General features: G+C 40.4%; 1 protein-coding gene across 1 annotated transcript in view; it reads right to left on the bottom strand.

Moving 5' to 3' along the window:
• The window catches only part of KIZ (kizuna centrosomal protein), a gene marked incomplete at its 3' end in the record, with an annotated part of 27,186 nt that extends 13,960 nt beyond the window's left edge, over nt 1-13,226 (bottom strand). The window contains exons 1-4 of the mRNA XM_009577125.1: nt 13,198-13,226; nt 11,557-11,713; nt 6,061-6,153; nt 1,244-1,613 (exon numbers count right to left, since the gene is read on the bottom strand). Of these exons, the coding sequence (XP_009575420.1) occupies nt 1,244-1,613; nt 6,061-6,153; nt 11,557-11,713; nt 13,198-13,226 (649 nt within the window). The remainder of the gene's footprint in view (nt 1-1,243; nt 1,614-6,060; nt 6,154-11,556; nt 11,714-13,197) is intronic.
• Nucleotides 13,227-13,877: the final 651 nt, after the last annotated feature.

The following is a 13,877-nucleotide window of genomic DNA, read 5'->3' as shown; positions in this document are numbered from 1 at the left end:
ACGCTGGCCACCTCAGCCTCCCCCTCGGGGAGGAACCGGCGCTCTGCAGAGCCGCAGGCAGAGCCCAGGGCTAACGTAAGCCAGGCTGGACTGGTCTCCTTCCAGTGCCAGAAAGGACAGGCTTTCATTAAAATGGAAAAGTGGCAAATGCATCAGATGAAAGAAAGTGAGAGGCAAATAAATTCCTTAGAGAAAGAAAAAGGAATGGAAAAAAAACCTCAAGAAAGAGGATGCCAGAAAAACCCAAAGAAGTGGCATAGAAGATCATCTGATGGGGATGCCAGCTTTCCTCTATAAAGAAACCCACGATCATTACAGGAGAGCAGGAGTCTCTGCATCATTAGGGTTGCCACCAGTTTCCATTATAAATAGCTCCATTTTAGCAATTGTTATGGGGCTTGGAAAACTAGCTTAAATTGAAAATTGCTATGTTAACTGGCAAGGCAGGGGAGAGTATTTCTGCACGGTCTTAAAAAAGGAATAAACTGTTACTTAGCGACAAATCTTTGTCACCGCGACCTCAAAAACACATCCATTAGCTTACTTCAAAGTAAGTAACCAAGCCAGTAAAATGGGAGAGAACACATCTTGCCAAGACAGGGAAAAAAGGGAAAATAAAGAGAGAAAAAAAAAAAGGCTGGGAAGTTGGGACGCAGCCTTCAAGGGAAGTGCATCTTGTCCCACAGCAAGAGCATCTCGGCTGGGAGGTCTGCACCACCTTTCTCAGGAAAGCTGGGAACAAGGCAGAGAACCACCACCAAGTAGGAGTTAATCCAGCCACATACAGGAACATACTGATCCTCAGTCTACACTGCCAAACCCTGTTTTCAGAAATGGATGAACTATCGTGCACAAGTGTTTGAGGGAGAAGGAAATCAACCTGAAACAGAAGTGACATACTCTGCCAGTGAAGTAGATTCACGTTAAACCTCTTAAAATGAGGCTCAGGCTACTTCAAGACAACTGTGGGCACAGCAGTGAAGAAATTTTCACTTTCTTATAGTGAACCTGAACAGGCTCAGCCCCCAGCAAGCCCTTGCCTGTCTAGATGAGCAGCCTGGGAAGAAACGGAGTCAAAAGAAAAAGGAAAAAAAAAGAAAAAGGGAAAAAAAAGAGAGTGCTGCCGTGCTTCAACCAGAGTGCAGCACGCATAGGGGAAACCAGCAGCTGTGGGCACCACTCTGGTTGGGATGCATGTGCCCCAGTGCTGGGCAGAGGTGGACAGGCACGTGCCCCGCCGTACCTGGGACGCTTCCCCGCGGCCGTTCCTCCTCAGGGGCAGCTGGTTTGGGATCAGATGCTGAGGAGATGAGCTGCTCGGAGCCTTCCTCACCAGCTGCCAGGTCCCCGCGTCTCACTGCTCCCTGCACTGATCCATCACGCTCTAAATCAGCGCTCTCTGGACCAATTCCTTCCAGTGATGGAGAGCACAAAGGTGGGTCGGGTGCCGAGTGGCTCTCTGTGGGCTGGGTGGGTTTCTGCCGCACGCCCAAACCTCCGGCGGCCGAGACGGCTGATGTGTGGCGGTCCATAAAGACTGTTGCTGGATGATACAGTCCTCTTGGCACGGCTGCCCCCGTGCTAATTCCTGCCTGTCTTCCAACATGCAACATCTGAAAAACACAGGTGGGAGACGGCTTAAGGAAACAAACAGGCAGCGTGTTGCAAACGGAGCTTCTAGAGGATCGCATGTTGGTTTCTGGAGAGAGAATTGTCACAGAATTCAAGTATTTTGTATAGTAGTATTATTACCCAAACACTTGGCACACATTTCTTGCATTCTAATGTGAAAATGAGGGCCCGGACCTCAACTGAAGCTCCATGAGCCAAAACAACTGGTGGCAAAAGCACACTGCACCCCCAACCTGACTAAAAGGGACTGAAATACACGAAGGACTCAAACTAATCTAAACGGTAACTGGTTTTTACAAACAGGCAACTGTTAAGATTAGATTCCTGCAAAGGCTTTTAAGACGCTGGACGAAAGCACCCACAGAAGTCACTGAAAATACCTTGAAGTTACGACTCGAGTGGAACCCTTGTGCTCTACTCGTGCATGACTTCGCACAGCTGCCGGTAGCCTGTGGTTTAGGTACCGCAGCATCCTGAAGCCAAGACATGATCATTAGGACCCCGTGGCAGTGTCCATGGCACAGCCGGCCTTCCTGGAGCCACCCGCAGCAGCTGCTCTGAGCAACCTCCTCCTGCCGCTCTTCTCATGGTCTTCTCTAGAAGGCAACAGGACGAGGAAGGGTCACCAGAGAGTTTGAAACATACTTCTGCCATCCTTACTTGTCTATATATCCAGCTTCGCTCACAGCATGTCAGCAAAGCAAATAAGAATGAGGCAAAAATCGCTGTATTCATTGTCTTCCTTCGGCTCTTTCCTGTCTGTTAAATCACACCAAAGAGGAAGAACAACTACTCGGCCAACACCACGTAGATGAAATCGCATTTTCCACAAGGCAACTTTGGGCACCGAGCAGAAACATTTTAAATGGCATTTTCCTCCAAGAACTGTTGAACTTGCATAAAAATAGTTCCAACAGCATAACCACTCTGCTTCTAAATCCCAGTGTTTTAATACTTGCCTTTTTTTCTTTGTAAACCTACTCAATCAGAACAATTTAGGAGGAGTGGCCACTGCCACCACCACTACTAAAAGGTCACCACCAGTTTATGCAAAGCCAAAATTAGCTATCGTAATACCATTGTTGATACTAAGCAGGGCTTACTTTTCAGCCCCAAATCACAGCAGGACAATTTACAGTCACCTCCACACCTCTCTCCTCTCTTTCATTGCCTGACCTCTTCCCACCATACAAAGTCAGCTGCCAAGCCCAGCTTAAAGGAAACAAAGGCATCTTGTCTAGTCTGTGACCAAGTTTCATTAAAAAAGCTCAAATTCCACGTAACAAGAAGCAGAACAAAAAGCCATGAAGCTATTTTAAGAAGCAGTAGAGGTTTGCTACTCAGATTAAGTTCACAGCTTATTCCATCACCACTGCTCTCGGGTTCCTCCTAATTACTTTTTGGGTCTTGGATTTGCTGCTTTAAAATGCACCTAGCAAGTACTTGATTGATTTAGCAGCTCCTGGATGTAGTGTTCCAAAACAAATGCAATTCAAATAGGTACAAGCGCTTGGCAGAGTCATAGCAGCCACATATCTCTAACAAGCTCTTCTCTGATTGCAGGAAAAAAAGAAGATCTCTTCACCACCTTTGCATTCTCAAAACAAAAGTATGACAGATAACATTGGTCTAGGTACTGTTTTTACAACCAAAACCAAAACAGTAAAAACGTGTGGATGACTTACCTAAAACAGTTAACAAAATTACTGAACTTCATGTCACTCCAGCTGGGAGTTAAATGAAGTCTCTGCACAAAGCACACTTACAATCCTCCTTTTGGTTGTGGAGTGCAGTAACACACTTCTTCCGCCCGTCACAAATACAATCTTTTTTTAAAGTGTTTTGAAGAGAACAAAGATAAGGAAAAAAATCCCTTCCATTAGGACTTACAAAAGGGCCCCATCTCCCCCAGCAGTAGACAACCACGTGAAAGCTAGGGAGGCGAAGTCGAGCCAGAGGCTTGTCTCTTCCAGGCGCCAGGGGTTACTCTCCCCTGGTGACACCCCCTTTCTCGGGGAAGGATGCTCTGCCACCCACAGGTGTTCCTGGGAGGTCCCCTAGGCCCTACGTCCAACAGATACGGCAGTGCCAAGATGCACAAGTCCAAAGCCTTCAAAAGACTTCAAGAAAGTGCTTTGAAGTTGAAGAAGCCAGACTTCATTGCACAAAGGTTTCAGTAGCCCAGGTTATACAGCTCTGCCAGCTGAGGAGGACGTCTTCAGCATGGGACCTCTCCTCCAACTTGTAACACCGGATTGCCGTTACACTGGGCTTCAAAAGACTGGTGCTCAAGTCCTTTCCACGGAGAATCATGGTCTTCCAGACAAACATTTTTTGGGTATGTGATTTCTGAGCTTAAGAACTCCCATAAAAATTGAGAGTCCAAAAGGCTGCGTATCCCATGGCTCAGAGAAGCACCAGGTATTCACACTGGTGTTTTAGGGGCATTGGGATACTGACCATCTTTAGAAGATTGGTTCCGCGATTATCCTTCTTGGTCTCCAAGACGCATCACTGACGAGGTTATCACACAATCACTGGCATCCTGACTAGCCTGAAGGAAACCATTACAATACCAGTGCTCGTAAATAAAACCAGTTCCAAGCTGTGATGATTTGCATCCTGGATATATCACCTGCTAACCGCATGTGCTTGCTATGACTGATTCAGTGCCACATCGCCGAGAACAAACTCTCATATTTTGGGCATAAGAATAAGCATCTTTTAAGTGAGGTGAAGGTGGTGGAAAATAGGTGCAACCAGTCCGAAAAAAAAATGGAGTTACAGAGAAAGATCTGAGACACAGCACATAGACAATGCAAAAGGATGCACAATTTAGTCGAAGTTACCTTTGTATTTAAGGAGGGAGATGAGAAGGAAAAAGAAGGGGACGGGGGATGAAAGAGTCCACCATCAAGCTATTAACTGTAATTGAACACAAAGTGACATATTTCGGTACGCACCAAGTTCTTGTACTGTCCAAAACCCGCTAACAGTTTTTAAAAATCTAAGTCACACCGTGAGCCTTTGATGTTCTAGTATTTACGTAAGCTTTTCCATAGGTTAGAAATCACGTCTCCTACACCGACTGCTTTTAATTGAAGAATCTAGCATTCAAAAATAAACTCACCTTTTCACGTACGTCTGAATTAAAACTATAATTCGCAAACTGCTGGGGGCCTGCTTGTGTAGGTCAAGGTTGCTCGGGTTCATTGCTTTGTGTATTACAGTTTAAAGAATGCTCTAAATTCAAGGTTTTTAACTTTTTAATCTATGGGGAAAACTTCCTATAAACTCAGATTAACGACTGCTAATGCACTGAAGAAAGAAAACCGAAAACCTTCCTCCTACTATAAAAACAAAATAGTGTGGCCTCTGTTTCTTTTCTGATAAGAGTCTTAAATACCAAACATTTAACTGCATAATAACATTTACTGGCAGCCAAGCAGCCTGCTTAGCAGATATATAAAGCAGGTAAAAGGAGAAAAAGTTAATTTCTTGGCTGAATGATTCCATCGGTAGCTATAGGGCAAACTAGAAAGTCTTTTAGTAAAGTAGCAGTTGATTCTTCTATCAATCTGCAGCACACATACTCTTCCAAGGAATGCATTAAATATGAAAATCATATCCCGTTATCATCTGTTTCCAGCTTTCAGCCCAGTAAGCTTTTCTTAATGAATGCTGTAGCCTAAGGGACAAGCATGCTGTTGGCTTTTCTGAATAATGGAGTGATGCTACCATTTTTGCTTATTACAATATCGACTAGCTGAGGGGGTTTCACACATAGTCACAAGTGACTACTCTTGCCAGCATGCTCCAAGTTATTACAAGATGTTTTTAGACATTTCATCTAAAAGAGCTTTACTGCTTTTAGTGAAGAAAACAGCTATGGTCTTGAACTGTATCATTTATATGGAGATAGGAGGAGGGATTAGAAGCCTGCATTACTGCAGATATATAGCAGAATATATTTAAGTATTCCTTGTCAGTCTTTTTGTCTGTTACTTAGATATGCAATCTCTTTTTGCTTCTTCTGAGAAAAGGTCAAAACGCACAAAATTACAAACACACCGTACAAATCGACTGCTCCATTTTTAAAAATATCACTCATTAAGAATATTTCCTCGTTGGTCAAGACCATTTTCACACTATTTGGCATAGGAATTATAAAAAACAACACAAAGATTAATATAAACAGTTAGAGTTCTCCTCCCTTTTTAATTCTAGTTCTTTGGCTGAAATAATTGCACTTTTTACCCCGGTTATTCTACTTCACTCAGGCACTAAACAATATTTCACACTACAAATGCCACAACAAAAATCCCCAGGCAAAGACTGCTTAGCAATGCCTGCCTCTTCATGCAGCAGCTCAGAGGAAAGCACATCAATGCAATAAAACACATTTCCCCCCCACTTCTTTTGCATTACCTGCTCGTCGTATTCTTCTTCCTTGGCACCTTCTGCTGACAAGTTACCCTCTTGAAGTGATAACACACTTTTAATTTCTCTTCCGTACCATGCCTAAATGTGAACAAATCCATTACATAAAATTGAAGGCCTAAAAAAAACCCCCACCACAAATCAACAAATACTAACTTTGCAAATTGTGCACTTTTAAATATAATGTCCTAGCAGCACTTTTTTACTTGGGCTGTACTTAAAAAGCCAGAGATCCCATTTTCTCCTAATTTTTCCACTCCCCTGACAAAATGACGTGGCCTGTACACAATCTTCTGCAGGTTTTTAATACACATTTATTTATTCATGTAATTTAGAATCCTACAAAATAGTAATAACTTGTTGCCTCAGATTTATTTCATCCCCACTAGTATTTGTAATTATTTCTGCTGCATCCAGACAGTACTCCCCTGCTTTAGGATGAAATGAGCTTTAGAATTTGTTTTTGTTTTACGTACATCATCTTACAACTCATTGCGCTATTGTAAAGAAAAATATATGGCAGATGTTATGAAGAGCAACCCAGCATGAAAGGCAACTTGCTGTAGTGTTACTAACAAACAACTGCATAAACCGTCTTCACCTCCACTACACTGTTTAATTGACCAAATGTAACGCATTCATAGTACAACTACTGCTTAAAAGCCAAGCACATGCAGCACCTATAATTAATCCTGTTTGTTAGTAATTGTGAACCCCAATAACAAGTTACATCGGCCCTGAGTGAAAGCACTTCAATACCTATTCTGCATCAGGTAATATGCATGAAAATAAATCTTTAAAACAATTAACTTAACCAGCTCTGCACTTCACTCCAGTGGTGCATTCAGCAAGTCTGCTATTTCCCAGGTAATAACAGCTGTTCATCAAATTGTAAACATGATATTTTAAGAAACAAAAACTAACTACATCAGAATTAAAGATGCTCAAAATAAACTCAAATGTAACTACTGGATTTTCCTGAAAGCTTACGTGAATTTACTTATACTCCCCAAAATTACTGAACAGATTGCAGATGCACAAACACAAGAAAAAAAGTGAATCTTTCAGAAACAAAACAAGTTTTGTCAGCTACAGCCACATAATAAACTGTGCACATAGCTATGATAAAGCACTCCTAAAGGGCATTCTCTCTCCATGAAAAAAAAGAGAAAATAGTAATAATTTCTTTCTGTGTACTTCCATGATAGATTAAATGATTACATGCTCCATAATTCTTATGCAATCCACAACAAGGGGGCTTTTCATAACTGTAACATAGCAGATATGTAATCTGTGCTTTGTTCAACAGCTCAGAAAAATAAGTCTAACCTGGCAAAAATAAAATGGATGGCATAGAAACATCAAAATGGAAGCAATGAACGAAAACCCCGCATGCAGATCAACCCATGGCACAACTGTGACACCAGTATAACAACCTACCGCTAGTCAAACTGGTGTGCATTAGGGTTGCTCAGAAAAAAAAAATCCTTAAAAACAACAGAGGAAACCTAGCATCACAACATACCTGCTGGTCCTGCTCTGCTTTAAATAAAAATTTAAAAAAAAAAAAAAAAAAAGAAGGGGGGAAATCGCACCCACCCACCCAGAGGCAGTCTCTAAACTATATGTTGCTAAGCTGAAGCAAGGAAAAGATGCTCTGTGAGTGTCACCAGACCCAACAGGCTTAAAAGAAGTACCAGGCACTAGCTGGGCTATAGTTGTGCGAGGAATTTATTAACGTGGCTATGCAACCATGGGATGTTAGCCAGCCCATTGGTTTATCAGAGTGGAAATCACTTGCCACCGTAAGAGTGGCATCTTTTCCAGAGAGCTTCCTTACTTCCAAAGGCAGGGAGATCAGCTAACAACCCCCCCCAAATCACCAGCTCTGTACGCTGAAGTCAAGGACAGCACCTCCCAAATAGGAAACGCACATGCAAACCTACCGGCGTTTCAGAGGGAGTGTTCATCAACACAAACAGGTCTCATTACCCCATCTCAAATACCATACATAAAAATCTTCCACATGAGCAGAGAAAAGCAGAGATTGGGGCTATTTACTTTAATACGAACAACAGAAGGCAGGGTTAATACATTGTAAGCTACAGCTAACATGGGCAGAGTTGTCTGGGGCCAGCTAGTTATTGTTGTTCTTAATAAAAAAAGCAAGGAGATTTTCAATGAAATCAAAGACAACTAATATAAAAACAATAAAGTTTGGGGGTCGTTGTTTTTTTTTTTTGTTCGTTTGTTTGGGTTTTTTAGCCACAGTACAAAATTACTGTTATAGGGCTTGTTGTCACATTATATTGATTTGACAAAAAGCTTATGAGGATTCAAAAAGGACTAGACACTGCATTAACATCCATAGTAAAAAGGACCGAAGATTTTTAGAAAGGACAAAGGCTCACACTTCAGGTCATACATTTATCTACTGAAAGAAAGGGACTTTTCTAATGTAAGAACTGCATACAAAGAGTTTCTTGCCCTTTACTGTGATGCAGCTAGTGAAAGCCAAACCAGACAGTAGGGGAACAAAAAAAAAAGGTAAGATGAAGTACCTTGCTGCTTCCACATCCCTAATTCAGGCTAAGCTCTAATAACGCTTCTTAGGGCAGTGTTTCCAGAGCATATTAAGAGAAAAGTTTAAAAAAAGATTTTTAAGTAAGGTTTGCTCGTTTGTTTTCGAACTTCTACATCATTTTATACTTTTTCCCTTTCCGCTCCCTGTTTTTATGTTGCAGTCTGATTCTTTCCTCCTCTTAGCTTTTTTCACAAGTGCTTATGTATTTCTTTTCCCGTACTTGCTGTACCTGATGACCTCAGCCACCCCACGCTTTTCTTTCAGTCCTGTACCACTGTCATCTGAGGGTGCTGCTGCTGCACCTTCACATCCTCTGAACCCAGGCTTTTTAGACCCCTCATTTTAAGAGGATCACAGTCTAAGTTTTACTGTCTCAGATCAAGCTGTGTGTGCCCCTGAACAGAAGGGAGAGGGAGGATAACAGTACACTCCGAGAACACTGTTCCTGTTCCAATTCAAATGGCATTTCAGAGAAATAAAAAACAATCACAACTGAGTTCTAGACAGCCACAAGAAAATAAGTGTTGTGTCAGTACCTCATCATAGGGGCTTAAAATGCCTCAACTGATTTGTTTCCTTCCCTCCTGTCTTCCAGCAAGTTAAAAAACGGGAGTGGCAGACGGACAGTAGTCGTCCCTACCAAATATTTCTGAAGAATGCTATTGCTCCTAGAAAGCAGATATAAACACATTTCCCTCCCCGTTTTTACATCCTCAAAAATCTGACTCCATATATTAGTGGCATGAGCACATCACAATTTCATTTTTTTAAATCTGAGATCATTACCAATCTATATCACTTTGCAACGTCCCAAATTGTTCTTCAGGGAGTAGCAAGACAACATATTAATATGATTCAAAAATCTTCAAAGCTTGGTTGTTTCTTATAGTAGCCTATTAAATTGAAAGCACTTCAGTCATGAGTTATGATAAAAAACCCCTATTACATAACCTTAAATATGGATCCCGAGTCAGTTTCAAATACTAAGACAAGACATGCAGAAGTCTCTTTACTAGAAGAGTTTAATCTTATTTCTGCACTAACTATAAAAAAGCAACACTAATGTAACTATTCAACCTACAAATAGCATTACTGATACATAACCATAAGGAAAAGACTGAAGCCATATACCCCAACAGGGCTAAATAGGAAAAGCAAAAGGTCTGTTCATATTTGCAAATGAGGGTCTTAAAGATGGGAAGATTAAGAGAGTCATCAAATTTATTTCAGCTTAGAAAAAAAAAGTCTTAGCTATTCAGGCCTAGTGGTAATTGATCTTTTTATCTCAACACAAAGGAAATGACTAAAAATGCTTTTTTTTTTTTAAACTTCCTCAACTTTTTGTTTCTCCCATACTATTTTAAGATATTAAGATAGATTGACTACATACCGGAGGTACCAAAATCCCCACTTCATTATCAGTTCTAGTCACCATGGGGAGTAGGGGCTTGCCAGAAGACAAACGCTTTTCTCCAAAAAGAAAACACTGAAGAGTCAAGCTGACTTTTGACAACTATTTCCACAATGAGAATTACAGATCAAAACAACTAACAAGCAGAACAAACAGCAGAGGGTGGCTAATGTAGCTGTTGAATGGTCATTTTCATTTGTCCTCATGAGAGCTTTTATTCTTTCTTTTAAAATGTAATGACCATGCACGTTTTCTACCTGTTGCGGTAATTTTTAAGAAATTAGTCATTTAAAAACAGAACAGGCATGTATTAGTTTGACAGCCTCTTTCATAAGGATAATTCATCCCAGCATGAGTTCTCAAACTGATGACATTCAGTGAAGTCAGTAATAAGACCCCTTTTGCAAATGTAGACCTTTGAGCTGACAGCAGTCAAGGCTATGAGCGGAGAAAGGAAAAGCAGCACGTTTGCGGTCGTCTCTGATAACAAAGATGCTACAAAGATGACAGCAAGCAGGATATTCTATTGGGTATTGGCTCTTCTAAAGTAGTCATTTGGTACTACCACACTCCTACCAAGTCAGTTATGATGCACAATTCAAGTATACAAGGTGATGAAATACTTCTTGGGCTTTACTTTAATAGCCCAGAAGGAAAGTTCAAAATTTCCAACTCTGAACGCACATGAATCAAATCTCTTTGAGTACATGCAAAAACGTTACCAAAAGCAAAGATCTGAGTGACGCAACAGGATGCTGGAGGAAGTAGTTTTTTCTTACCACTGTTCAAGTATTGCTAGTTGATTGTGTAGCAGTAGAACTAAGTGTGACCTCATTTTAGCTCAGCTTTAGTCCGGATAGTTCAAACACAGCAATTTGTTGTAACAGAAGTTATTTGCTCTTACACTTCCTCTGCTGAAGACAGAGCAATAAGGATGGGCAAGACTAACTATGGCTATTTAGGGTGTTCACACCAGCAAAATTCAAAATATGTCCTGAAACGACTTCATGAAATGTATTTGGGTATTTTTAAGTAATAAAAGCCTTACTAAAATACAGTTTTATAAAAAAGTCTTTATGAAAATATCACAACTCAAGTCGTCTTTTTGTCCTAACCTAGATGCTGCTGGTTTATCATCTTATCACTAACACTCCAAACACATGATCCATTTCCACATTTTTTTGATCTCTATTCTCCCTCGCTTCCAAGACAGACTCAGAAGCACAGGGCACTTTACTGTAGACTAAATGTAGAGTTCTGTGAAGTGTTGCTGACTACCTCTGCAGCTACATAGGGTCTATTACATCATATATTAGCAGAGCTTGGGTGCATTTCAAATTCCCAAACATTACCACTTTAAGCACTCCAAAACATATGATGCGGTTTCACTAACATCTGAAGTCTTGATATGCATAATTCTCGGACAAAGCCAATTTAGCAACCCTGTAATAACAGTAAACACTAACGTATTAGTCTTATAGAAAGTTACTTCCATCTTCTGAATCATCTCTGAACTTGAAATTTTCATATGAGCTTCAAATTGGTCGAATTCCTTTAAAAAGGTCTGGTTTCGCAGAAGAGCTCCTTTTTGTCGTTCATCTATTTCTTTCAAGTATTTTTTCAGCTTCATGTATTTTAGTTTCATTCTACAGGGGAAAAAGAAACTGTACTTAAAGAGTATGAAAATAAAACAAATGCATTTATTACAACCACTTTTCTTCAGACACACATACTAACATTTATGTAGGAGTTGCCCCCCCAAAAGGAGTAGACACATTCTTCTGCACAACTGTCCAAAGCTACATTATACAACTGACAGGATGTCTCCTATATAACTTCAGATTTAAACAGGCGTTTTAGTGTTCAAAAGGATAAGTATATTAAAAAACTCTTCCAAATTTGTTTTAAATGGGTTATGCTTTAGTCACTTATATCACATTAAATCAAAATGAAAATTGTATCTAGAAGAACGTGCTCTGAAGGTCATACAAATTGTAACATCAAGGCTGCAGTTTCACAACTGCTTTAAGCCAACCTAAATCCATGCTGCCACCAAAAGGAGCCTTTCTTTTTTGTGCCAATACTACCTGCTATGTGGCCACATGGCAAATTCGGCCAAGAGTAATCCAGCTGAAAATCCATCTAAACCAGTTCTCACCCACCCAAAAACCAGATTCACTTTCAGCCAGATCTATCTTCTTATCTGATTACAGGGCAGCCACACAAGCGTTAGTGCCAAAGGGAAAATGTGAACCAGGGGCAGTCAGGAGCATCTTTTCCTCTCAATCTGCCCACAGTTCTGCTTAAATCAGTAGTGAAATTGCAACATAAATCCCCCAGCTGCCAATATTTTCAGGGAAACTTCAGTTCAAAACCTGTTAGATTAAAATAAATTAAATAAAAACAGAAAACAAAGTACATGTGATGTTTCCCCGCCTGTTCAGGCACTTTTTTTTCTTAAATTTACATCTTCATTTTCTAATCTAAAGGCCCTCTTTTCAGAAGAGGAGTTCCTAAGGGATTGGCCATTATTGCACCTAGCCCTCAGTCCCTTGAGCCAAGACAGAAAAGTCATCTCTGTGAGCTTTACAGAACACACTTGAGGAAAGGAACACTGGATGAGACACTTTTCAGCCCTCTCTTGTTGTTGGTTGTTTTTTGTGGGTTTTTTTTCCTCTCCTTTGGTTTGTTGTTTAGGGTTTGGGGTTTTTTTTTTTTGTACAGACTGTATATGCAATTTACATTAAATAGATAACACAGAAATAATCCAAGGAGCAGGACCAGAGCCTAGAATATCCTCTAGGACTTCCTAAACTTTCAGACTTTAAGACCCTAAGACTTTCTAGCACAACTATACTACAGTGATTTTGCAAAAGTTGCATAAAACCAACTTGCATGCTAGTTATTACTGAGATAACATTTCAGTATTAATAGAATAAGGTAGTTACGTTATTGCTGAAGTTATTTTATCAGCAACTTAGAGACATGAATCTTACATTATACTTGACATATGAATATAAATTTATTGTTGCGAAAAACTTCAAGATAACATTCTAAAAACATTCTATGATACCTAAGTCTTTGTAACTGAACTAAAATAACCTGTTAAGAAGCTTTGAAATAGGCTTACAGGTATGCATCAGACTTTCTGTATTCCATCAGTTTTCTTTCTAATTCCAGCCTTTTGGCTTCACTGGAAGAAAACAAACAACATACAGTAAGATTTCACAATTTAAATTCTCAAAATGCAAGAAATAAAGCATTTCAGAGAGCATAAACTTTTCAGAGCAGAGAGCACATTTTTGCTAGATTGGTAGCCTTACAGATTGATCTGCCAGCCAAGCTTACCACAAAAAAAAAAAACCTCAAAGCTTTTACTTCTTTGTTCCTCATTGGAACAAGAGCTAGGTTGTTTTAAAGGGAAAAGATGCCTGGACACGTATATATCCACACAACACCCACCAGAATAGCCAGAGACTTCTGCCCAGCTGAAGCTGCTGTTTGAAGTCCCTTCTCCAGCAGCCCCAGGAAGGGCTCTAAACCCTGAGACTGGCAGTTCATGAGCTCATCTCTCCCCTTCTTCCCCACCCCAAGTCCCAGAGCAGACCACTTCCAATGCAGGAAATACTTAGCTGAACTTGTTCAAATGGACGGCCCCCCAGAACTTCTCATGGGAACGTATCGACACATTAAAATCTATTTTTTCAAAAAAATCCCAACTCTTTCCTGGCTTACAATGTGCTAACCAAGTATTTTATTTAACGATTTGAACTTAAAATCAAGTACATATTTCACACTTATGCATTAAAC

This window comes from Fulmarus glacialis, unplaced genomic scaffold (assembly GCF_000690835.1).
Source record: "Fulmarus glacialis isolate BGI_N327 unplaced genomic scaffold, ASM69083v1 scaffold25654, whole genome shotgun sequence".
In the NCBI taxonomy this organism is placed as follows: Eukaryota; Metazoa; Chordata; class Aves; order Procellariiformes; family Procellariidae; genus Fulmarus; species Fulmarus glacialis.
The sequence above is the reverse complement of the archived record's forward strand: the minus strand, read 5'-3'. Positions and strand labels throughout refer to the sequence as shown.